This window comes from Equus asinus, chromosome 1 (assembly GCF_041296235.1).
Source record: "Equus asinus isolate D_3611 breed Donkey chromosome 1, EquAss-T2T_v2, whole genome shotgun sequence".
Taxonomy (NCBI): domain Eukaryota; kingdom Metazoa; phylum Chordata; class Mammalia; order Perissodactyla; family Equidae; genus Equus; species Equus asinus.
The window spans coordinates 127,291,872-127,318,847 of record NC_091790.1 but is presented as its reverse complement, the minus strand read 5'-3'; the positions used below and the strand labels follow the sequence as shown (position 1 = coordinate 127,318,847).

The 26,976-nt window shown below is 34.4% G+C and overlaps 1 protein-coding gene across 8 annotated transcripts in view; it reads left to right on the top strand.

Annotated features, from left to right (window-relative positions):
• PCLO (piccolo presynaptic cytomatrix protein) overlaps nucleotides 1-26,976 on the top strand; it is a 377,354-nt gene that overhangs the window by 197,291 nt on the left and 153,087 nt on the right. For all 8 annotated transcript variants that reach the window (XR_011502753.1, XM_070507399.1, XM_014843189.3 and 5 more), the window contains exon 7: nucleotides 19,957-22,132. Coding sequence is in view for 7 of the 8 variants with exons in the window: in XM_070507399.1 (XP_070363500.1) it covers nucleotides 19,957-22,132 (2,176 nt within the window). In the remaining variant the exon portion in view is untranslated. The remainder of the gene's footprint in view (nucleotides 1-19,956; nucleotides 22,133-26,976) is intronic.

The following is a 26,976-nucleotide window of genomic DNA, read 5'->3' as shown; positions in this document are numbered from 1 at the left end:
TATGCCACTATTAAAATGGCCATTATATTTCCCCTGGCTTTTGGTAGGTAGTTATTGAATCATTCTTTAAATTGCTAATGATCTGATACTCTAGAAAATACACCATATAGTAATCAATCATAATTCTAATACTCCATGTGAAGAAATGTAGCACAATTAGAGATCTACTTTTTACAGCATTTGAAATAAAGTTAGTCCTGTTCTGCTGAGCGATTACCAATGAGCAAGTACTTTATAGAAGCATTGAAATCTCTTCATTTTCTTAGTGATGGCCTTTGATCCACAAAAGTTAAATTGTTAATGAAGTTTAATTTATCTATTTTTTCTTTCATTCTTCATACTTTTGGTGTCCTATCTAACAATCCATTACGAAATCCAAGTTTATGAAGATGTTTCACTATGTTTTCTTCTAAGAGTTTTATGGTTTTAGCCCTTTTTTTAGGTAGTTGATCCATTTTGAGTTAATTTTTGTATAGCTTGTGAGATAGGTGTTCATTCTTTTTCATATGGATATGCAGCATCATTTATTGAAGAGAGTATTCATTCCCTCTTGAATGGTCTTGGTATCCTTGTCAAAAATTAATTAGCCATAAATGTAAGGGTTTATTCTTGCAGTCTCAATCCTGCTTTATTGATCCATGTCTGTCTTTATGCCAGTAGCACACTGTTTTGATTAATGTAGCTTTGAAGTTGTTGTGAAATAGGGAAGTGTGGGTCCTCCAACTTTGTTTTTCTTTTTCGTTTTGGCTTTGGGGCTCTTTGAAATTACATATAAATTTGATGATCAGCTTTTCTATTTCTGCAAAAAAAGGCCATTGGAATTTTGATAGGATGCATTGAATCTGTAGATCGCTTTGGGTAGTATTGTCGTCTTAACCTTATATTAAGTCTTCCAATCCATGAACATAGGATATCTTTCCATTTATTTAGCTTTTTTTTTCATTTGTTCTTTTCTCAGCAAAGTTTTGTAGTTTTCCCCTATACAAGCAATCTTTTACCTCCTTGAAATTATTCATAGGTATTTTGTTCTTTGAACACTGGTACAAATGGAATTGTTTCAGATTGGCCATATCTGGTGGATAGAGCACAACCGACATTTTTTGTGTTGCTCTTGTACCCTGCAACTTTGCTGAATTTGTTTATTAGCTCTATTAATTTCTTTGTGCATTCTTTGGTATTTTCTATATATATAGGGTCATATCATCTGTGAATGGAAATTGTTTTACTTCTTCCTTTCCAATTTGAATATCTTTTATTTATTTGTCTTGCCTAACTTCTCTAGCAAGAACTTTAAGTACAATGTAGAATAGCAGTGGTAAAAATAGTCTCCCTTATCTTGTTCCTGATCTCAGGAGGAAAACTTTCAGTCTTTCACCTTGAAGTCTTTTGCTTTTAAGCATGATGTTAGCTGTGGTTTTATAAATACACCCTTTATCATGTTGATAAAGTTCCCTTCTATTCCTAATTTTCTGAGTGTTTTTACTATGAAAGGGTGTTGGATTTTGTCAAATGCTTTTTCTGCATCGCTTGAGAGGATCATAATGTTTTTCACCACTTTACTCTATTGTTTTGCTGTATTACATTGATTTTAGTATGTTAAATCACATTACATTCCTAGAATAAGTCTCACTAGGTCATCCTTTTAATATGCTATTGGATTTGGTTTACTAGTATTTTGTTAAGGAATTTTGCATCTGTCTTCATAAGTGATATTGGTCTATAGTTTTCTTTTTTGTGGTATCTTTGTCTCACTTTGTTATCAAGATATTTGCCTCATAAAATAAATTAGGAAGTGTTCACTCCTCCTTTATTTTTGGTATTATTTTAAGAAGAATGGTGTTCATTCTTCAAGTGCTTGGTAGAATTTACCAGGGAAGCCATCTGATTCTGAGCTTTTTTGGGGGGAGGGGGTGTTGATACTGATTCAGTCTCTTTGCTTATTATAGGTCTTTTTATGTCTTCTTGATTCAGCTTACTTGCATGTTTCTAGAAATTTGTCCATTTTTATTTCATCTAGGTTAATTTGTTGGCATGCAATTGTTCATAGTATTATCTTATAATTCTTTTTTTTCTGTAAGTTTGCTAGTAAATCCCCACTCTCATTTCTGATTTTGTTTATTTGTGTCTTGTACTTGAAACAACTAAACTCATTATATCTTATAACAAACCAATATGGTATGGATATTTAATCTTCAGTTTACAGAGTCAAAAACTGAGAATAAGGGCCAGCCCAGTGGCTTAGAAGTTATGTTTGCATGCTCTGCTTCCGTGGCCCAGGGTTCGTTGGTCCAGATTCCCGGCGCAGACCTATGCACCGCTTATCAAGCCATGCTGTGGCAGGCATCCCACATATAAAACAGAAGAAGATGGGCACAAATATTAGCTCAGGGCCAATCTTCCCCCAAAAAATAAAATAAAATAATTAAAAACTGATAATAAGATTAAGTTGTTTAAGGTCATACTGAACAAGTAAGTTCAAAGTCATGTTTAAACTTGAGTTTCTGAGTCCAAATCCTAAACTCTTTTCAGTATAGTAGGCCTCTTCCTGGTCATTCTATAAATGGACTTACCTACTTTTTTCTCAATGAATCATATTAGATTAGATGGTGAATGCCAAAGATCTCTATTATTCTAGGAAAAGCATTTAGTTCATGAATTTCTCAACTCCTGATCACAATTTCCATTGAGTTTTCATATGCATATTTGGTAATATATGCATGCCAAAATTTTTACAGACTTTCTAACCAAAAGGAATTTTGAGTGCTGCAATTAAAGAATTATTGCTGTAGTTTTCAAGATATGCATATTATAATAACAATCAACTAATCATTTATAATAATATCTACCATTTATTGTGTACTTGCCATGGACTAGTAGTATTTTATATGTCTTATTATATAAAAAAATATTTTACACATTGAAAATAATTGCTATATATATATTACATATATATAATCCCCCAAGAGGAAAACCAGGTAGACAAAGGTAGATACAAATCTAGAGATCTTGAATTTGAAGGCAACGTACCATATAAGCTTTTTCTCCAGACATATTTTGGAGTTGTTGGAAGCTTTGACACTATCATACTGTAGAATAGAAAAGCTAACTGAAATCTCAGACGACTGCAATTTCATATTAGAGCATATACGTGTCGAGTAGCCTAGGTCCTTTCTTTTGGGCTTTCAAGTAAAACGGCCCCAACGAAAGAAATTTCAATCATTAGATATCTAAGTAAAAATCATTAGCTATCTGGGAGAGTCATAGGGGACTTCTCGATGCCTTTGAATGGGTACTATAAAATCTAGCCATCTCTGTACAAGAAAATTCTGAATAATTTTGTCCACTAAAGTAATTAGAATAGTTTGTAAGTTATTTTAATATTATTTCATATGCAAAGCCAACTCACAGTAGTAGCTAACTTCTAAAACATATCACGCTCTTAACTGGTAACTGAGGTGAACATGTAGAATGATTTCAGAGGGGCACTGGACCAAACCCCCCAAATATTAATCTCAACTCATGACATTCCATCATTAGAGATTTGTTTCTCTAATTAACAAAGAACCCCCATTAAAGTCTATATATTCCTAAAATAGACCTAATTTTCAATTTTTATGAGAAAAAAAATTTGTTCTTATATGAAGAATAACAGAGAGACCAAAGGGGGATTATTCAGCCATGGCATTATTTTGGCAAAGGGCCTCAAAATTTAGACTTCTGTTGTCATCTTCAGATACGAGCCATTGTGTATTTTTATTTATGTGTGTTTAAAAGCATAATTTTTCAATGTCAACGTTTAAAATATATCACAGTTTTGTCACCTTATTGGAAACCTGATTAGAAATTATTTCTTCATTTCTTATATATCAGGAATATCAAAAAATTGAAATAGTCTGGACCTCTCTTAAGTGCACGGTAAGCCCTGCATTTGTTGAGTGAGCCACGCATAGAAGACAAGGCTATGTCGGAGACTGTTCAGGAGATAGGAAGGCCTAAAAAGAGTATTTTTGCCTAGTGCTAACTGTTTTCTCAAATGCTTATTCTTTCTGTAAGTAGCCAGTGTGAAGAACGCTTAAAATAATTTTCATGGAAAAATCTACCATTCTAGAAAATTGAAAACCTCAGGATACATTTCAAAAGGCAAAACTGATAGAATTTCAACTGTTCCCTTAGTGTTTAATTAACAACCTATTAATTACCTCATTTCTTAGCAGCACCTCAAGGACTAGTCCCATCTAACCTGGTAGAAACTATCAGCCAGGAAAGAAAGCTGAGGCAAGAACCCAGAGAAGGTCCTGCTGACTCCACAGTGAGTCATTTCTGGCTCATGAATCAAGGCTTTGCAACAGAAAATAACCCAAAAAGGCAAGGTGAAACAAAACAGTGAAGAGTCTATACATGTGACACAACCACTCCAGCGAGAATTTGTCAGAGTGGATGGACCATCTGTCTAAAAAATGTGAGACCAGATCATCAGAAAGATAAGCAAGCACATATTCAAATGCTCAATAATGTAGAAAAGGCAATGAGCGTATTAGTTACTTATTGCTGTGTAACAAATTACTCTGAAACTTACTTTTAAAAAATAGAAAGAAAAGCAAAACAAACCTGGGGATGTTTGCTTTTCTCTCTGCAAATACATTTGCATCAACAGTGCAATCCAGGATGTTTCATCTACAAGCATATCAATCATGGGACTCCACCTGTCTGTGATAAACTGATATCTCACCATCAAAAGTCCTACCAGGTCCTGCAGGATTTCCACATCTGTGAGGATGATGATCTAATACCTAGTTCTCTATTTCTTTACCTTCTTAAAATTCACCTCCAGAGATCACTGCTTCTCCTGCATATTGTGCATCCATTCCCACAATTGCTGTCTCACCTGAAATTACCAGAAAATTATCTAACTCAGAAATCATACATATTACCATCAAGTCAACTTTCTCTCTCAGTGCTTGCTCACATAAGTACCTCCACCATATTTATTCTTCAAGTTCACCCTTATTTTACTCCATTGTAATTTCTACTTTGTCCCTGTTTATCAGCCCTCTTATCTCCACTGCTCTCATAATTCAAGATTCATCACATCAACAACCCTCTTGCCATTTCTCTAATCTATCTCACAGCCCTGGCAAAGAATTTACCCTGAATGAATCCAAATATCTGCTTCTTCCTTATCTGCATCTGGCCTAGTCAGCACTTCCAGAGGAAGACAAATACAAAGGAATATTGAAATAAAAGTCAGAGTTCCCTATCAGACTCTCCCACTGCCAAAAACTACAAGATTTAGCTGCTCTGCTTCCTTTCTCATTTACCACTCAGCTCAAGCCCTGTCCTAATTACGGTAGATAAATATACTTCCTACATCACAGGGAAGACACAAGCTCCCTCAACTCTCAGCCACCACATCTATAATCACCTTACATCCTTTCAAAGGGTCCTTGACTCTGCCCTCTCTCATATCCTTCATGTGCAATCAATCATAAATTTCAATTTATTTTCTGTCTTAGACAGCATCTAAAATGGCTCCCACTCATCCATCCTTACATCCTGATATTCATGCCCTTGTGGAATCCCCTGTCCTTGAGTGTGGGCTGCACTTAATGAGTTGCTTCTAATGAATAGAATATGGAAACAAATAATGCGATGTCACTTTCAAGATTAGGTTACAAAACACGATGATTCCCATCTTGTGTACACTCTCCTGGCTCATCTTACTTGCCTGCTTCATCAAAGCTGCCATGTTGTGAGCTTCTCTACAGAGGCCTCCATGGAAGGGAACAAGGGAGACGGAGAAGGAAGTGAAGCCCCCAATCCGACAGCTCTCTGGTATACAAATCCTGCCAACATCCATATGAGTGAGCTTAGAAGTAGATTCTTCCTTAGTCAAGCACTCAGATGATACCACAACCTTAGAAGGCAACTGGATTGCAGCCTTGTGAGAAACCCTGAGCAGAGGACTCAGCTAACCATGAATGGATTGCTGACACAGAATATGTAAGATAACAAATATTGTTGTTTAAGCAACTAAATTTTGAAGTGATTTTTTTACACAGAAATAGATGGTAACTAATGCAGTCTGCTATCTAAAATGCTCTATTGAAGAGCATGATTCTGGACCCAGGCTGCTTCAGTTCAAAACTCCTCATTTCCTCAATTCAAATAGGATCTGCCACCTTCCAGCAGTGTGAACTTGAGGAAATTGCTTAATCTTGCTGTGCCTAAATTTCCTCATTTATAAAGTAGAGATAATACTATCCATCTCATAAGATTACTGTAAGTCAAAATGAGTTAATAACAGTAAAACACTAAGAACAAAGTCTGAGATCCGTAGTATTCTCTGTAGTATAGTATTCCTTAACTGTTCCTGCTACCACTCTGTTTTCAAAGGTGCATCATGGATTTTGGGGGTTTTTAATCATTAAAACAACTCTTAACTTGTTTTCCTACTTTTATCTTTACTCCCATCCTATTCATTCTGCACCGCAGCCAAGTAATAGCTTTTCATGTGTAGATTTTATTGGTCCAGTCATTTCTGTTCAATAGCTTCTCATTGAAATTATGTTGAATTTACAAGTTATCAGTATAGCTGACAGGGACCAGCCGACCTGTGTACACCCATCACATGCCATCCTCTCCCTTGCTCTCTGTCCTCCAAATGGTTTAGTTTATTGAATATCCCACACTCTCACCTGACTCTGGGCCTATATATGTGCAGTGCCCTCTCTGCTAGCTCCCATTTAATAACATATAGCACATTTATAATTGATATTTTATCATATAATGTCTGTATTTCTCTCATGAGAGAAGGGGCCATGTGTCTCTTATTCACTATTGTTTCCCTAAGATCAAAAACAATGCTTCACTAATATAGTAGTAGATGCTGAATAAATAGTAATAGAATGACTGGTATCCTGGACTAATGCAAAGACTTGGCCTCAGAAGTGGAAATGTAAGGAAAGATATAGGTAAGTGTTAGAAATAATTTGGAACTGGCAAGGCCTTTAAATGCCTTTAAATTCTACAAAAGAGAGGTATATGAGAGTAATTTTAATATATGTCATCCATTAAAATACAAACCTTAAGTCCTAAAATATATATTATCTCTCAAAACAGGTAGGTTTTTGTATATAACAAAAATATGACTAGTTACATTTCATAATTTGTATAAATATATACAAATATATGTGTGTGTACACAAGAATAACAAATATAGAAAGAAAGCAGAGAATTTAAAAAAAAAAAAACATTTCAAGGGTAACAACATAGTCTCCCGGGGCCAGCCCAGTGGCATAGTGGTTAAGTCTCTATGCTCTGCTTTGGTGGCCCTGGGTTCACTGGTTTGAATCCCTGGCACGGACCTACACACTGCTCATCAAGCCATGTTGTGGGGGCATCCCACGTACAAAATGGAAAAAGATTGCCGCAGATGTTAGCTCAGGGACAATCTTCCTCAAGCAAAAAGAAGAAGATTGGCAACAGGCATTAGCTCAGGGCCAATCTTCCTCACCAAAAAACCCCCAAAAACATAGTCTCCCAATGACCATATCCAATATTCTTGTCCTGGATGTATTTTTAGTAATTCCTCTGCAGCACTCCAGACTGTCCTTCTTGCCTCAGTTTCAGATGCTGAATTTTTCTGCATCCATACCTTTCTCTTTAACTATGCCTTCTCTTTTTCCTCTACCTCATAACTCTGAATGTTCCGTGTGATTTTGATTTTTGCTATCTTCCCATCTACCCTAAGAAACTGGTAGCGTTGCCATTTCCCTTCCACCTTAAGAACTTGGTAGAGTGTCTGTCTCATGGGAACACAACAAAAATATTTTGTAAGTAAATATATTACTAGGATCTTTATGTTGAAACTCCATCAGTGGGATTGTAAAAGGAGCCAAAAGATTTTTAGAACATTCTTAGACTTTATATGTCACGAGATAAAGAGCACATAAGCTAGTAACTATAGTTTCAAGAAGGTATTATCTTGGTATATTTGGGAAACAAATTAGACTAGAAGTCAGAGACCAAGGTTACAATTTTGTAGCTCAAAAATTATCTGCCGCAGAAACCAGTTTAGCCATTTTGGACACTAGCTTCTACTTTTGCAGAAGTCAATCTATTTTTGTAGAAATAAAGAGTGCTTTTATGTTGTGCTAACATTTACCTCGGGCAATTTAGGATAAGTCAAATTTCTTAGTAAATTTTATACTATTTGTAATAGTAAAATTCTGCCAGTGCTCTCTCTTAATGAATATGTGTGAGTGTGTCATTTCTACGCTTAGACTCTTCAGTGACCCGTCTTGCTTACATGATGAACTCTAAGTTGAGCATGGCATTCAGGCCCTACATGGTCTGATACCTCACTTTCTAGTTTCACCTCTGGATACTATTTCTGCCTCCATACATACAGGCTTCAACACTGTGCCCTAGGTTTTGTAGGTCCTGGGCTGTATGTGTCTTCATGTTTTCATGCCTTTGCACATGTGTTCTGCTGCCAAGAGATCTCTCCCCTACAGACCTTGCACTTTCCCTCTAAGCATTTAGAACTACTAGACACGTTGTCTCCTCTGCTGCCTTATATATATCAGCTCAACCTGAGATACAAACTCCTTTCTCTACACTCTCTAACAACCACATGTAAGCTTTTATTATAAAATTTTCATGTAAAATTACAGTTTTCGGTGACTGTATCTGTTACTTTTCTAAGCTCTGAAAGCTGCATGAAGGCAGAAACAACAATGCCAGGGTCATCCATCCTATGTTACCAAGGCCTAGCACAAAACATGGTACCTGATACAGATTTAGTCAATATTTACTGGATAAATGGAAGAGGGCCAAAAATAGAATTCACCAATCCTAAATATTTAAAGTATACACGTAATGTTAGACTCCTCCACAAGGACTCCAACTCATTTCACAAAATAATATTAATTTCTTTGAACGTATCTTCTAGAAACTTAGGAAATGCTATTTTTGGAGATGAAGACTGACAGTTTGAAAAATATCAGATGTGTGTTAAATGTCAAGAAATTTGAAAATAAATTTCATATTGATAATTAATTTAGTTTGTATTCTTTCTCCTGATTTTTATAATGATTTGCTTTCTCCAAACCTTTAAATATACCATTGACTTTATGTATCAGATATGAACACATTGTCTTAATATATCTGCATTATTTATCATATCTGCTAATGTAGAAATCTGCATTGTAGGTTATTTTAATGCTTTTAAAATTTTGAACTTTAAATAAATCACATTGTACTTAAACCTGAGCATTAGCAGTAGGCAAACATGGAGTCATGTCCCAGCTTTTCCACTTGTTAGTGCTGCAAGTGTGGCCAAGTTATATAATAGCTCTAAAGTTATAAATATCTGAAACCTGAAATTAATAATAGTTCCTCTCTAAGAAAGATAATTCAGAAAGAGATTTAATAAGATGAAATGAAGTTTTTAATAATGCTCAATACATAGTAAGTAATTTGATATATTTTAAATCTTAATCTTTTAGTTATTACTGTTGAAACAGTGTATTATCTCTGGCTAGAGGATATCATTATAAGGGCTTTGTCTGTTTACTCTTCTCTCTTGTGTGTCTTCAACCATTTCCCCTCCTCTGCTCCTGACACTCAGACTATATCTTACTTATGCCTTTCTGCCTAAAGAGTACTCTTCCGCAGAATGCCCATCCCCAAACCACTACCCTGTCTCTCTTGGTCACCAATCTGTGAAGAGTTCATCTACCATCACTGCTTTTCCTTTCTCTCTTACTGTTTATTCTTTCACCTACTATAATCACTCTGTGGAAACTTTTTCCCAGGATCCAGTGACTTTTTAACTAATAAATCAAAAGATGTGTCTAAATCTTTCTCTTTTTGACATCTGTACAGTATGTGGCATGGACAATCAATTATATCTTGGGTCTACCACCTTCCTCTGATTGCCCCATTCCAGAATTATCTTACCTTTGTTTTTGTACCCATGTCTAGAATATTCCTGTTTCGTGTGTCAATTAATTTTATTACATCACCTTTAACTAATTTCATTTATTTTTTTCTCTCAGCAGTTTCTTATCTGACCTATGTACTTTTCCTAGTGCTTCATAAATTTTGATTATGTGAACACTTTATATACATAAGTAAAATCTTATCTACAAATTGACCTAAATCACTGATAAAAATATAATAAATTTTATTTGTTGCATTAACCCTTCCAGAAACATGTATCCATTTAACAGTGAATTTAGTTAACAAAGATATTATTCTTTTATTTAAACTTTGACTTAAATATAGCAAACCTTTATTGTTTCTTATCTCTGCTCATCACAATACTATGTGACATAGATTAAAAGAAAAATTAGAAACCGATACATTTTATTCAATAATACTATCCTAAATTATAAATTTTGTAATTTTTTAAAAATTAGGTAACATGGCTTTCTTCTATTCACCCACAAAAAAATAATACTATGCTAGTTTAGCAAACTTTTAGGTTTGAAAAGTAAATTTAGATCACCTCTCCCCCTTTTTAATGTTAAAAGCACACACATTATGGCATTTTGGAAGACCATGAGGAGAAGAAAGAATAAACAAGATGGGGAAGTGAGTTTTTACCATATCCTTAAAATTCTGGCAAAATAATTGGGGTGACACATAATCATCAGTAGAGAAATTTGGAGGAAAAAAAAGGATTGACACACTGAACGTGGTCTCTTTGAGATAGCTTGAAGTAAGGAGATCCCCTAGAAAGCTGTTTTCTTTGTTCCTTTATGAAATAATAAAATTCTAGACAGAGAAAAACTAAAAATGTAAGAACTTGAGTGGATATGCAGATTACTCTAGAAATGAAAGAGTATCTCTTAGTGACAGAGTAATAATAAACGAATTAATAAAAAGAATACTGGTCACCTTATGGAAGAGAGCTAGCCAAGGATCATATGTCTGATAACTATTTCAAACCCACGTGTAAGATGTAAATATTAAAAATGATAAATGAAAGCCCCAAAGGCAGTGTACAATCAGTCCTAACTTATGGTTCTACATCTGTCATTGGACTCTAATGAGTTCAGGAAGAACTAATCTTTCACTAAAATACTCTAAGTAGAACACTTTTCTGAGATTTGTCATGGAATATGAATATTCCTCTTGAACTCCATATATGTGTGCGGTAGTTGAATAAAGCAGTCGCCAATCTGGGGAAAAAAAACCTACATATTGTTGCCATTATACTGAACTATATCAAAGGGCCGTATGAACAGAACATAGTTTGTTCCATTCATTGGAGTATAGCCTTCTGATTTAATGTTAGAAAAAAAGAGAAAAGGAAGGGAGAAAGGAAAATTGGAAAGAAGGAAAGAAGGGAGAGAGGGAGGAGGGAGAAATACATACACATACATACATACATACAAAAAATACCTTAAAAAACTTTTAAGAGGGCTTTCTAAAATAGTTTCTACAGATTTTAGGAAAGAAAAGAAATTAATCTCTTTGAGATGTTCTAGAAAATATAAGGCAATAAGTGTTGCACAGACTGACATCCCTAATGCTCCTGTCCAGTGAAGTAGAAACTAGTTTTCTGCTTGGCTGCTCAGCCCAAGAGCAATGACTTTCAGCAAGAAAACAAAACAAACTGGAACAAGAGATGCATTAAGGAAAAGCTTAAAGATGTCTGATGAAATATTGAGTGCAATTTTCACAACATTAATTGGAGAATGTTTTTGTCTGTACTATGAGACTTTGAGAAATACCTTATAAGTGTGACTTTTAAATATATTCTATTACTTTATTTTTATTCTCTTATTAATAGGGTCCTGTGATTTAGTTTCTCACTTTTTTCTTGCTACTAGAATATTAGAGGAATTAGAGAAAAACTACTTTTTAAAAATAATTTCAATTAAATTCACAAATGGTAAGTTTTTTCCCATGGCAGTAAAGATTCAAGACTGCTTATTGATAAAGGTGTCTATAATTTTTTGGTAGTTCAAAGACATTCTCATAGCAAGGATGATACTGCTTATTTAGTGTTTGAAGTCATGGAAATAGTTATTAAACTATTCCACAGTACTCTAGTTGAAGAAATTTGATAGCCTTATTTTGTATGTTCCAGGCACTGTGCCCTATTGCAATGCCTAATGGATTTTAAATGTTTTATCAGTATTTAAATTATTTTACCTTGAGTGGTATCATTTACAATTTCATTTTTCACTGGTCACTTCTCTGTTATCTATTATTTTTCTTGCACATTTTAAAGCAATAGAAATTCTTGAGTCCTTGCACTAAACATTTTGTATATTTTAGCTTCACGTGGGGATGGGGATGGCATGGAGGATGGAGGGATGGTGGTAAATAATGGGTCTATTTTGGGAACACATTATTAATAATACAGTGCATAGGATAGAATACTGAATATTTTTTATTCTACTATGATTTTGTCTCAAAACTGAAAGCTGTTGGTATTTGAGGGGAGACCCGTTGAAGGTGAATTAATGTTTTCATTGACATTTCAGGGAGTGAAACTCTGCTTCCAGTCAATTTACAAAGAAGGATGTATAAAGTCATATTTTCCAATTTTCATCCTTATATTTGCCTTACAACTTCATCATCATCTTCTACCCTAACTTCCCAAAGTTAAAGGAATATGCTAACCTATGTTCATATATTTTAAACAGCTGTCCTGTTTGGAGAGAAAAAAAAATCCTAGACGTGTTAGCTACCTTCCTAATGCCAGAAAGACATAGATCTTTATAGATGACATTTATACCCTAAGAAGAATGAATGATCAGGTACAGAGCAGAAGTGAATAAAGTCAGAGAGCAGTATAATATGTATGAGTATTCTTTTTCTCACCAAGACAAAGACTTACTCTCATATTCAAAATAAATGCAAGCCTGGATGAGGAGCATTCAAATAGAGTGGGACAAATGACCCAGAGAGTAATTTCTGCTCTCCAGTTCTGTATATTATACTGCACAGTTAAAGGGGAAGTACCATGTCTTACTCATCATCACAATCTCAGTGTTTAGTACAGTGTACAACCTGTGAGTGTCTCTTTTTTGCTAAAAATGTTCTCAATTTTTTTAAATTTTCACATCAAATAAATCTTTTGATTTTTTTGTTGTTACTGTTCTAATTCTTTTTCTTAAATTATTTTTTAGATGGAAGAATTTCCTGATTTTACAGTTGAGCTTAGCTACTCAACTGATCTCCTTTTGTGATTCAGGTGTTTAATTTCTCAAACTGATTAACTGTCCTTTCCTCTTAAGGTTATGATCTCTTTTTAATTACATTCCATTGATCCTTCTTTGGAACTTAGAGTAACAGACAACTTTTAACAAAGAACTAGCATTTACATAATTTTTCAATCAGACTGGCAATTCCTTACCCTCTGATTTTTTTTAATAATTTTTTTTCTTTTCTTTCTTTTTTTTTTTTTTTTTTGAGGAAGATTAGCCCTGAGCTAACATCTGCTGCCAATCCTCCTCTTTTTGCTGAGGAAGACTGGCCCTGAGCTAACATCCGTGCCCACCTTCCTCCACTTTGTATGTGGGACACCTACCATTGCATGGCTTGACAAACGGTGCCATGTCTGCACCCTGAATCCGAAACGGCGAACCCCGGGCTGCTGAAGCAGAATGCACGCACTTAACCACTGCAGCACCAGGCTGACCCCTCTGATTTTTTTTTAAGTTATTGCAGCTGTGGAAAATTTCCCAAGATTTTTATGAAGTTAGGCTAGAAAGATTAATCTTCTGTACTGAATGGACTAATTCTCATAGTTGGAGGCATCTATTTTTTTCTCCATGTTCTCTAAGGAGACTATATTTTTAAAAACTTGGTTGAATATCTTTTGAATATTAGTTCATGTTAACCCAATAGGTAAGATTTATTCTGTCTAATAAAGGGATGACTTTTAGGATCATAAAAAAATTTATAAGAAGGCAAAATAATCTAATACATTTCTATTCTTATTAATTTGCTCAGATTGTTATCATAGCCTAGAATGTCTCTTTTTCTTTGGCCCTTTATCCCAAGAGTTCTCTTTTTCAAGGCAACATTCATGTTCCACTTCCTCTAAGAACCCTGCCTTTTCTATTCAGACTAAGGCACTGTGACATACAAATACCAGCATTCTCTTCATCCATGTATTAAATACAATAGATCAATGATCTCCTCCTGAGGACATCTTCTTGTATATGCTCCTACGTCAGTGGTTCTCAGTCAGTGACTGTTTTGCCTCCCTGTCTCCCCACAGGTATTTGATAATGCATAGGGATATTTTTAATTGACGTGACTGGGAGAGGATGTGCTGATGGTATCTAGTGAGAAGAGGCTACAGATGCCACTAAATATCCTACAATACACAAAACAGGGCTCCCCCAATATAGAGTCATCTGGTCAAAAATATCATTAGTGCCAAGGTTGAGAAACATATTAATCAATTGCGATTACTTACATTGATGCTGGACCATTAGTAGCCATGATCTTCATGCAGGTCCTTGACAAATTATATGACCGCTTTCTGTTTTATGGCCAAAACTATGTTGGTGATGATGTCATGGAACAGCATAAAATGCTTTGCTGAATCCCTGTGATATTGTATCTATCATTTCTGTCTTATCTACATGAACTGGCACATTATCATTGAAGGAAATCAAATTGGGATGTCACAGTTTTTTCTTTGACAAAGCCATACTGATTGCTGCCCAGTACACTGCATTGCAAATCATTGCCAATGATTGCACATTTACAGTTTGATGGTTTGCCCTGGTATTTCACATGGTATTGGAGTTAATTTTACCAGAATTTAATAACCAGTGTTGCCTTATCCATCTGTACAAAAAGAAAATGGTTGAGTGGAGATTTTAATATAGATACAGCTTTCAAGATGTTTGTTTGTTTTCTATACATTTTCCCTCTTTGTGTTTGCATAGAACACTCTCCGAGTGTGTTTCCACATCACAGGTATTAATGCATCACCAGGCCGGAATGAAACCAGATAATTCTTGGTGTTTATCTGAAAATTTACATTTCATACTGTTCCCTCAACGTAGAAAATATTCTCCTCTGTAAGTCCCACCCATTCTTCAAGACCCAGGCCTTAGGTTTCAATCCATCTTCCCTTCCTCAGGCTGAAAGTAAACCCTTCTTATTGTGGATCCCAGTACACTCTGTTTATATACTGCTCTAATTCATTTTTTGACTTGTAATATAGATGATCTTTTAAGAGGTTATGTTTTTTCTAGAAAATTATATGACATTTTGTCAAAGTATCTTATTTATCAATAAATCTATGTGGAGTTAAACTGTTTGGAAGTAAACCCACATCTCCATTATCTAAAGGTAAAGGGCCTTAATAAAAATCTTGCCCGCTTAACTGAAAGAACAAGCTTAAAAATCTAAGGTATTATCATGGTGAACATTGATTTCCAACAGCAGGCATGGCTTCCTATATTTATAAAATGGAAAATACATTCCTAAGTCTCTAACAGTACAATGGTTTGAAGTGTATCTCAGATATTGACAACAAGAGCTATTTAGCAAAAGACTGAAGTAGTTTCTTCATATAACAACCTAAAAAATATTCCTGATTTATGAGCTCTTTGAGAACAAGGTTTAAGTTCATTTTATCTTATGCCTCTTAGCTCTGTGCCTTTAGTAGCTAGAACAATGCATTTTAGAATTATACTTAGTCAGCAACTGCTGGAATAAATTAGTAAATTGAATTTTGACATATTATATATAGCAATCAATGAATAATTTTGGTATAGCATCTATTTTTAGCTTGTTCAACTTTTTGAAAAAAATAGTATCCTCCTTTTCTCATCCTTAGATTGAGCTTAGATTATTTTTGACAATGAGATAATGCGCATGCATATATTCAAAGTCTTTAGGATTGTGTGTACATATATCTTAGCTATTGTTATTTTTATTAATAGCTTTGACACCTTAAAACACGGGAAAATTCCTTTCCTTTGCCATATAAGATGCTTGGTATTATTAGACTCTCCTTAGAAGAATGTTGTTTACAATAACTTCGGACAGCAGAACTGATCCTGGAGTTTGTTTGTTTGTTTCCACAGTTGCCTCCTAGGCGCTGTCGTTGACATTAGCTGTCCCTCTAGCCCTCCTGCAGCCTCCGCTCTAAGAACTTTCTGTTCTTTCTCTTGGTCTGCTAGTTACACAGCTACTTTGAAATAGTTTAAATTTATATATACATTTATTTAGTACAATATGTTTTTTCAGATTAAGGGCACCAGATCTGTCTAAAAACAACTTTTACCAAGCTAGTTGTCAAGGAAAGTCTTAGAAAACACCACTATTTTTCTAGATTGATGTCGTCATTTTATACATCTCTTGATCTTTTCTAAGAACTTACATTGTTTTGTTTTGATTCACTGTTTTTGGGTTCTATACTCTTACATTATATGGATTGGATTAAATCCATATAATGGAATTAAATACACAGTTTAGAAGTTATTCATGGTCTTAAAAGTCAGGGTTTTTTAAAATTATAAATTGGCAAAACATCTCTTCAAATTCTCTGTTATATTTCTTTCTCTCCTCTGGGATAATAACTAACGTAGACTCTTTACTTGTTTTAATTCATTTGCTCCTTAGCCAAACCAATAAAGTAAGAGTAGACATTAACTTCCTCTTACATATAAGGAAACTGAGGTCCAGGGAGTTTAAGCAACTTGCTGAAAGTCTCACATCTGGTAAAAGGCAGAGTCAGGAGTGAAACTCTGTACAGTCTGACCTGAGAGACCAGGCTTTCAATCACTGTGTTATGCTTCCTCTCATTCGGGAGGGTATGGCTGAGACTCTGACAAGTCTCCAACTTTGTGACTACTTCTATAGTCAGGGTAAAAGCTATTTTGTTACCAAGTAGAGAACAGCAAAGCTATTTCAATTCATGGAGACTGGTCAAGTAGGCTAAGTCAGGAAGTAGCTAGGTTCTACCATCCAGCTTTGTCTCTTGTTTCCATGACTCACATCTGTGGCACACAAAACATTAGTTAATACAAGCCATGGATCATGAAAAATCTGTAACTGTAGCGGATAGTTAGAAATCCCCAAGCTGGAATACTCTTTAACCCAGGACTTTATGAAAAAAAATTTGAGTTTGACTAAGCCTGCTCTCTCAAGTGAGAACTATAAACTGTTAAACATAGAGTTAAATTAGGAAAAAGATTGCATACATATGAGCAATAATTAATAAAAACTAATGTCAATTTCGATCTCACTTCATTAACCATTACTCTTTATGCAATAGTCTTTTGTTTGGTTCCTCATAGTTTTATTTTTCCTGTGATTTCATATATACTCTCATTCCACTCAGTGAATCTGGGAAATTTACTTCTTGATTCAGAACCTTTAAACATAATCAAAACTTTTTATTTTACTCTTTCTTCATTCTTTCATTCAAAAAATATGTGCATCCATTTAATGAATGCCTTCAGTATTTTTAAAAATTAATTTTCAAAATGTGTCCACCTCAGAAATTTCTTTTCATTCTATTTGCTCCATTCCATAGTTACCTTCTCTGTTTTGTGTGCTGTTTCTCTGCCCGAATCAGCATTTAGTGTTGCATTAATTGGTGGGTATTTTTAACTTCTTTTTGTGGGAAAGAGATTTCTTACTCTTAAATGTCTCCATATGATGCAATGCCATAACACATTCAGAGCAACACAATTAAACACCCTCCTTTTATCAAACCATTTCACAACCACAATCATATGGTATAGGTAAACATTTTAAATTTTAAAATTCTTATGCATATACCAGATCTACCAAATGCAAGTCAAGGAAAAAGAAACAGTAACTAATTTCAGCTTCCTATTGAACATCATTATATTCAGAGAATTGAAAAGGTTATTGTGGAAAAACTTTTTAAAAGCAGAAGACATATATCTATGTCAGTATTTTAGAAAATTGTTAAGAAAATGATTCTAAGATTTAAATTTTCACTTTATTACTATTTCACTATGGCCGGTTGATATTAAAAAGTATGACATAGGTATTCATTTTTTGCAAATAAACATTTTAAAAAGAGTTTGAATGTGAATTTATCAAAAATCTATAGTTTTCTGTTGAAATAAGGGGATTTTGCAAGGAAATAATATTTCATGGATGCTTACAATATGTACCAAATATTTTACACAGTTGTCTCATTTGATCTTCATAACAACTCTAGCACTTAATTGTGAGCATTAAATGAAGAGAATTGAGGGTGATGGAGAATAAATAATGTGCCAAACAGCTGCCTTTGGGGCTCCAATTCTTCATATCCCTGGAGATTTCTCTGTGGAGAGGATCAAGCTACAATTTAAAAATCACTCTACCATATTTCACATACTCAGAACATTAATTCATTGTGAATTTGCATTCAAATATTTTAATTTCAGAAATATACATAAACCTCAATTGATCTTTAGGATATTGCTATTGATTATGAATTCTATTAAAGAAACAATTAGCGAGGTTAAATAAAGGGAGCATAAAAATTATAGCAGAAAGTAAATAAAAAACACCAAGGAAATGAATTTGGAAATAATAAAAAGATGATGAAAGCACATGGTCTTAGACAAATATGATCTAATTAATTAAACATAATTTTCATACTTTCTATTATTTTTCTGCTCTCAATATTTGGTGATTAGGAAAGAGGAGAGAATTAAAGTCTGGATTATTAGTAAGAAAAAGAAAAAATAATTTTGTAAAAATATACAATTAGAAGGCAGAAGACGTTAGATCTAGTTGTGAATATGCTACTAAATGCTTGGGTAACTTTGAGGATATGAGTTTATTTTCACTATAAATAGTCAAAATGATCTCTCATGCCTTTTGGTATTCTAAAATTGTATGATTGTCAAGACCACTGATTTTTGAACGCAGGTTTATAACAAATTAACCAAGTGAAATGGAAAATACCTGACAACCCACCACCGAGATACTTTATCTGATTTTTCTGCAAAGATTTCAATGGATTTTTTTCCACTTTTTTGAGGAAGATTAGCTCTGTGCTAACATCTGCCACCAATCCTCCTCTGTTTGCTGAGGAAGATTGGCCCTGAGCTCACATCCGTGCCCATCTTCTACTTAACATGTGGGACACCTGCCACAGCATGGCTTGATAATCGGTTCCCTGGGATCCGAACCTTCAAACCCCGAGCCACTGAAGCGAACTTAACCGCTGCACCACCAAGCTGGCCCCTCAATGGGTTTTTATTGCAGTCAGTTCCTTTGGCTTCATGTAGAAGTTGCTAAAGCACTAAGCAGAAGCTAAAATTACTAAAGAATAATAAAGTTGAAAGAAAACATAAGACCCTAATAGTCGTGAAAATATTGAAAGATTAAATGAGAAATTAGTTTATATTATTCTTTTTGGATGAGGAAAGACATTAAAGAATTTGAGGATTTCATTTCAAAATATTTCGTGATTGAAATAGGAATGACAGCCACTCCAGGGGGTAAAAGTAGGAATGGAAAGATAGAAGCAAACGATTGAACTTAACAGCACTATGTGAGCATCTTCAACAAATAGTAACTTAAATTTCAGAGAGTTAAAACAAATACTCTGGAAATATATTCAGTAAATAATCTTATATGTGTTCAATAGGATGGAAAATGAGTCTTTACAGTTCTCCTAAGAGTCTAACTAAAATATAAGCCTGCCTATCAATGAGTTCTGTGCTTGATTTCAAACTCACTTCTAATGTTACAGAAGTTATAATAATAAAGTACTTATTATAATAATTTACCAAAAAAGGAAAAATTATTTTTCAGTTATCTGCATTTCTGACTAATACTTGCAATTATATATAAAATTTTTATTTTACTACACTGTCACAGCTAAAACATATATGAAATTTTTATTTCAATGTTAAATTATGAAATTTTTTTGATCTTTTATTTTTTTCCTTGATATTAAAGTATTATATTTTGTTTACTTAATTATAGACAAAAGGTTCTCAAACCATGACACCCTCTGGCACCCAGAAAAAAGTTAAGAGAACTCTTCCAAATCCACCTCCTGAGGAGACCTCCGCAGGAACTCAGTCGACATATAGCACAATGGGCACAGTCTCCAGGAGGAGGATCTGCAGAACCAACACAATGGCACGAGCGAAGATTCTCCAGGATATAGACAGAGAGCTTGATCTTGTGGAGAGGGAATCTGCAAAGCTTAGAAAAAAACAAGCAGAACTTGATGAGGAAGAAAAGGAGATTGATGCCAAGTTACGGTACCTGGAAATGGGGATTAACAGGAGGAAAGAGGCATTACTAAAGGAGAGAGAAAAGAGAGAGCGAGCTTACCTCCAGGGAGTAGCCGAGGATCGGGATTACATGTCTGACAGTGAGGTGAGCAGCACCAGACCAACCCGAATAGAAAGCCAGCATGGCATAGAGCGACCAAGAACTGCTCCCCAAACTGAATTCAGCCAGTTTATACCACCACAAACCCAAACAGAATCTCAACTAGTTCCTCCTACGAGTCCTTATACACAATACCAATACTCTTCCCCTGCCCCTCCTACCCAGTCACCTACCCCATACACCCAACAATCCCATTTTCAGCAACAAACTTTGTATCATCAGCAAGTTTCACCTTACCAGACTCAGCCAACATTCCAAGCTGTGGCAACAATGTCCTTCACACCTCAAGCTCAACCTCCACCAACTCCACAACCTTCTTATCAGTTACCATCACAGATGATGGTGATACAACAAAAGCCACGGCAAACTACGTTGTATTTGGAGCCCAAGATAACTTCAAACTATGAGGTGATTCGCAACCAACCACTGATGATAGCTCCTGTTTCTACTGATAATACGTATGCTGTTTCCCATCTTGGTAGTAAGTACAATAGCTTAGACTTGAGAATAGGATTGGAGGAAAGAAGTAGCATGGCAAGCAGTCCAATATCAAGCATATCTGCAGATTCTTTCTATGCAGATATAGACCATCATACTCCACGAAATTATGTCTTAATTGATGACATTGGAGAGATTACCAAAGAAACAGCAGCATTAAGCACTGCGTTTAGCTTTCATGAAAAGGATCTGTCAAAAACAGATCGTCTCCTTCGAACCACTGAAACACGTAGATCTCAAGAAGTGACAGATTTCCTAGCACCTTTGCAGACTTCCTCCAGATTGCATAGTTATGTGAAAGCAGAGGAAGACCCAATGGAGGATCCTTATGAGTTAAAACTTCTGAAACATCAGATTAAACAGGAATTCCGTAGAGGAGCAGAGAGCTTAGATCACCTTACTGGTCTTTCTCATTATTACCATGCCGATACTAGCTATAGGCATTTTCCAAAATCTGAAAAGTATAGCATTAGTAGACTCACACTTGAAAAACAAGCAGCAAAACAACTACCCGCAGCCATACTTTATCAAAAGCAGTCAAAACATAAGAAATCACTAATTGACCCTAAAATGTCAAAATTTTCACCTATTCAAGAAAGTAGAGACCTTGAACCTGATTATTCGAGCTATATGACTTCTAGCACTTCGTCTATTGGTGGCATTTCTTCCAGAGCAAGGCTTCTTCAAGATGATATCACTTTTGGCCTCAGAAAAAATATTACAGACCAACAAAAATTTATGGGGTCATCTCTTGGCACTGGACTAGGCACCTTAGGAAGTACCATCCGGTCGGCTCTGCAGGAGGAAGCGGACAAGCCCTACGGTAGTGGCAGCAGGTCTAGACCTTCCTCTGTCTATGGGCTGGATTTATCAATTAAAAGAGACTCTTCCAGCTCTTCCCTGAGACTGAAAGCTCAAGAAGCTGAAGCTCTAGATGTTTCCTTTAGTCATGCATCCCCTTCTGGTAGAACTAAGCCTACCAGTCTGCCAATTAGCCAGAGTAGAGGAAGAATACCAATTGTGGCCCAGAATTCTGAAGAAGAAAGTCCACTCAGTCCTGTTGGCCAGCCAATGGGAATGGCCAGGGCTGCTGCTGGACCCCTGCCACCCATATCTGCAGACACCAGGGATCAGTTTGGATCAAGTCACTCATTGCCTGAAGTTCAGCAACACATGAGAGAAGAATCACGGACTCGAGGCTATGACCGTGACATAGCATTCATCATGGATGACTTCCAACATGCCATGTCAGACAGTGAAGGTAAATTGGGCCTCAAACTACCTAGTTACTCTCGAAACTCAAACTCTTACTTTTCTGCATGTTTAATTTTCCTTCTTCAAGGATATAGTCTACTTTTCTTGGTGCATCTTTTGCATGTTTATGTCAATTTTATTTCTTGTAAATGGAAATTTTATCTTGTATATAGATTTTGTAGCATGCTTTTCTTTATTTCCTTTTAGTTTATTTTATTGTTCTGTTTCTTGATTGCTTGATTAGTTTCATGTCCACTTTTCCAAAACCATTATCAAAAAATTATGTCAATAAAATATGGTCATCCTTTAAATCCATAGTTGGAAAGTTTTTCATTGTATGTCTCTTTTATTTCTTAAAAAGCACTTTTAAAGTTATTCATCAGTTTCTTTCAGTTTGTGAAATTATTAAGGTTTAGAGATATTAAGTACTATTCTGCTAGACTTTGTAATAGAAAAGTATTTATGTCATTTTTGTGAGAACAGTGTTCACTAATTCCGAGAATGTTCTCTTTTTGAGAACTTTCAGATAAGTCCCTGATGTTAGTATAATATAGAATCTTATAGTTCTCCTTAAATAAAAGGTTCATATTTTCTCTCTCTCTCTATGAATATCATAATTGACAAGTTTGTACATTTTGCATGACATACTAGAATACTTAGCGCTAAATATGATGTTGACAATAAATAATCTTATCAGTATGTATGAAGTATTCTTTACATTTTGCTATTGAAAATTTGTACACTAATTTTGTGAATTTAGCTATTTGGACCTGAAGACCTCCTGGGCTGCCTGGTCAGCCTTTTCCGTGGCTTTGCTTTTGGCATCATGCCATTTTTTTGCTCTAAATTGTTTTGCTAGTTTTTCATATTGAACGAGTGATTTAAGCCAATACTTACTGTACATACTTAACTAAAAGCGGGTTTATGATATTTTTGTCTTTGTTGTTTAATCATGTAGAACCAGAAGGATTTTAGTAAGTTCTCTAGTCCAAGTCTGTTTTGAAGATGATGGGGGAGTGGGCCAAGGATGTGGAGAGTGTCGCCCGTGCCAAGAGGACTCATGACTCTTGGGGTTTTTTTCTCCCCACTCTGTGGTTTGCGTTTGAATGTAGGTGTGGTTTGAGTCCTGGAAATAAAATATTTCTGATCAAATAAAAGCATTATTACTTCATACCTTTGGGGACTGAAAGCACTAAGCTGACATAACATCTCCCCTTGTAAATCTGACTTCTTCCCTGCGGACTCACAGGAAAATATGTTTTCATGAAAAAGATTTCCTTTCTGCTTCTGTATCTAGACGCCACTATAATTTTAGAAGTTTAAATCTAGACTAAACTAAAGTAATCACTGGATCTGAAAGAGGAGAAACTGCTTTTCCTAGTGAAATTCCAACAGACTAGTCAGTTTCTGACTTGTTTTCTTTTCTATAGTCTATTGGATTGACCATTTTTATTGATAATTAGTTAATTAAATAAAGCACTCTGTATGTTTTTTTTATTTAACCAATTGTTTGAGTGAATCTGCATAGTTAAACAAGAGTCATGATATTATGTGGAAACAGTCTTTAATTTTTCCTTTACTTTTTTTCACAATCCACATTTTACACACATTTTATATATATGAAATGACTAGCATAAGAATAAAAAGGCTCTTCAATAATCATTTTTCATAAAATAAATCATGTTTTATAAAATAAAACAAAACCTAACAGATCTATGGCATATCTAAACACCTAAATGCTATTTGTACACGACGAGCTTGTATCTGGAGAGAATTTGACAAATGCATTTATTAATCACAGATGTTTTGTCAGCATGGTGCCAGACCTACCAATGTTTCTAGATATTCTAAAATGTGGCATTTATTTACATATAACCATATAAAAATAACCAAATGTTTTATTTTTCATTTATATGTTTGGATCATGGGTACTCATAGTCATCAAAGACTATATGAAAAGAATTGTTTTGATACAGTGGATGTTGAGACATCATGCAGCATACAAAATTATGAAATGTGTAAAGATAATATCAAGGAAGTAAACAAAATGAAATTTAGATGAAATTAAACAATTAAGCTGTGTTTAAAAGTTAAGCAAATTTAGTCATAAAAATCATGTTGATGTAGAATTAGACAAAAGACAGCTATAACACATTGAATTACGTATGTAATATTATGTATGTGAATTGCAGTGATTATCTTTAAAAGATGTACGTTTTAAAATGTTATGTATTTTCTTTGCTTTTATGTCGCATAAACATACTGGTTTTCTTCTAGTAAGCAATGATCAACTTTTCTTTTGAAATCTTGGATTCCTTGAGTAATTAAGGGGAAAAGTAGAATATATTTTTCCCAATTACATAACTCATGACAATTATGAATTCATGAAATATTAGGGATTTTTAAATTAAATTTTTACCAAATATAGGCTATGTCTGTATTTGAATGACACCAGGTAACTGTGAAAAGTGTAACATTCCAGCAGGCTATTTAGTATCATGTAGACAAAGGAAATTTAACTAATTTCATCTTGTTTATTGTTTGCTTTCTCTAAATTTAATTGGACTCTAGGTCATAGACTATACGATGTTTTTCATATGTAGGTGAAATCTAGGTTAGACATAATTTACGTTGATTAACATTTGTGGCCATCGGCTTGAAGTCCACTGGTCGATGTCCATGCCTGATTAGTTGAATAAGTACACAGTAGGAGGCCTTTCCTCTGGAGCAGATTGGAGGGAAGCTAAGCTAGAAACTGTCAAGTTATATTTATTTCTATAACCATAAATATTTTGTTGAAAACATTCTTTCAAAGAATATTCTATGGGGAAAAAAGCTTCAGTATATATAGTCTTTTTTTTAAAAAAAAAATATTTGACCAATAGTTGATACTGCATAGAATTAAACTATTCATGTAACTGTTGCTTGTGTATAATTCTAGACCCAAAAATAGCTTGCTTAGATTTTACATTTAAGAATTTAAGGAAATATTATCAGTTTAAAAAAGGGAAATGTTAATCTCCAGCAAATTCTTTAAACTACTTTGGAAATGTTATTATTATTATAAAATTTAATTTTTAAAGTGCAGATGTACCTTGGCAGATCAGACAGTTGCAGCTATAAAAAATTAGTGTTTATGTACAACTTGCTGTAAATGATGAGGTCAGAATCCAGTAAAAAAACAGATTCATTCAATCTGGTTCTCTTGGTTAATCTGTAAATTCCTCTTCAAAAAATGGTATAGGTCCTAATTTAATCATTTGAAGAGTTACAAGAAATAATGGACAATCAAAGTATATAATCAGAATTGGAAATAAACTGACAAAATTTGAATCAGGTTGAGATTCTGCCTTACTTGTATAGACACAGCCAAGGAAACATGTTTTAAAGGACTGTATTTCAAAGGAATTAGCAAAGTTATATATTCAAGTGAAATCATGTACTATGTTATCCAAGATACGCATTTATTAAAATTAGTATAGATTATGTTTTTCCTTTTCATGAGAAAGATATAATAAAGGTATATAAAAAGTAAGAAAAATATTGTTAGTTTGATTGGGGATAATCTAATAAGTTCTTAGAGACTGTTGATCAAATAATGGGTTTGTTTTGTATGTATTTATCAAATTTCGATCACATTTAATATTTTTTCATAAATTAGTCACTTGGTGTCATTAAAACTACGAAAAACCATAATAAATAGCAAGTGGGTTGTGAGAAAAGATTGTGTAAGTACTAATGAGGTTCAAGGGACAAATTAATATTTATTTTAAAATGTGCTTATCGTAATGAGGACATTTAACTTCTTTCTCTAGTTGATGACTAATTTTTCTGTGTTTCATTCATTTCCCAAATATTTATTGAATGTTGTGGTGTTTGCAATTCATTGTTTTTAGTGTTGAGGGGAGAAAAAAACAAGATATAAGCCTTGCCTTCGGGCAGCTTAGAGTCTAGTAGGGGAGATCAGACCAGTACATTTGCAACCATAAACCACGTAAGTACTATATTTCCTCAAATCTAAGACTTACTAAATTATGACACACCATCTATCATTCTGTATTTATTGGAGGAAAATGCTGCAGTTAATGAGCAGCACTGACCAAGATCACAGGAGGTGTAGAGGTGAGTAGTGGTGTATATGCTGTGGGTTTGCCAGCCCTGCTGGTAAAGAAATAATGGAAATTGCCTGGGAAAAAAGTCTGGGGAAAAATTTTTGGAAAAGAAGACAAAGTTGTAGACAGAAAAAGAAGACTGTAGTGAGATAGAGAGAACTCAATAGTGTGGTACTGTAGAAGCTAGAGTTTCAGAAAAGCATAGGTTGATAGCATCAACACATCTTCCGTTGTGAGCACTTGAGAAGGGCTGCTCCATCTGCCATTTAGGAAACAACACTGTTCTTCCAGAGACTATTAATTGGGGATCCTTTTACAGAGAATAAAACTTTACATAGATTCAAATTCTATATGTTAGGTAAAATAGAAGTTTTGGTCACTAAATAATAGCTTTAAAAGACGTTGGAAGTACACAGAACTGAATGGGACCAAAAATTTGAAATAATAATCACGTACTTAAATAAGGTTGCATTTTCAAAAAAGTATTTTAAGATGTCAAGTTTTGTCACATTATAATTACAAAAAGTAGTCAGTCATCGCTTCAGTCTAATTCCTAAATCTGTGATCTCACAAAAAATTGCTTAATTTTTAATAAGAAATTCTAATAGTTATATTTTTAATATTAGGTTACCAGTTGATTATGACATACATGTTCCTAGCAATAATACCTGGGATCCTCGTAGAAATAAATGTTTCCATTTATTTATGAGTGTCATTGAAATGTCATGTTTTCAAAAAA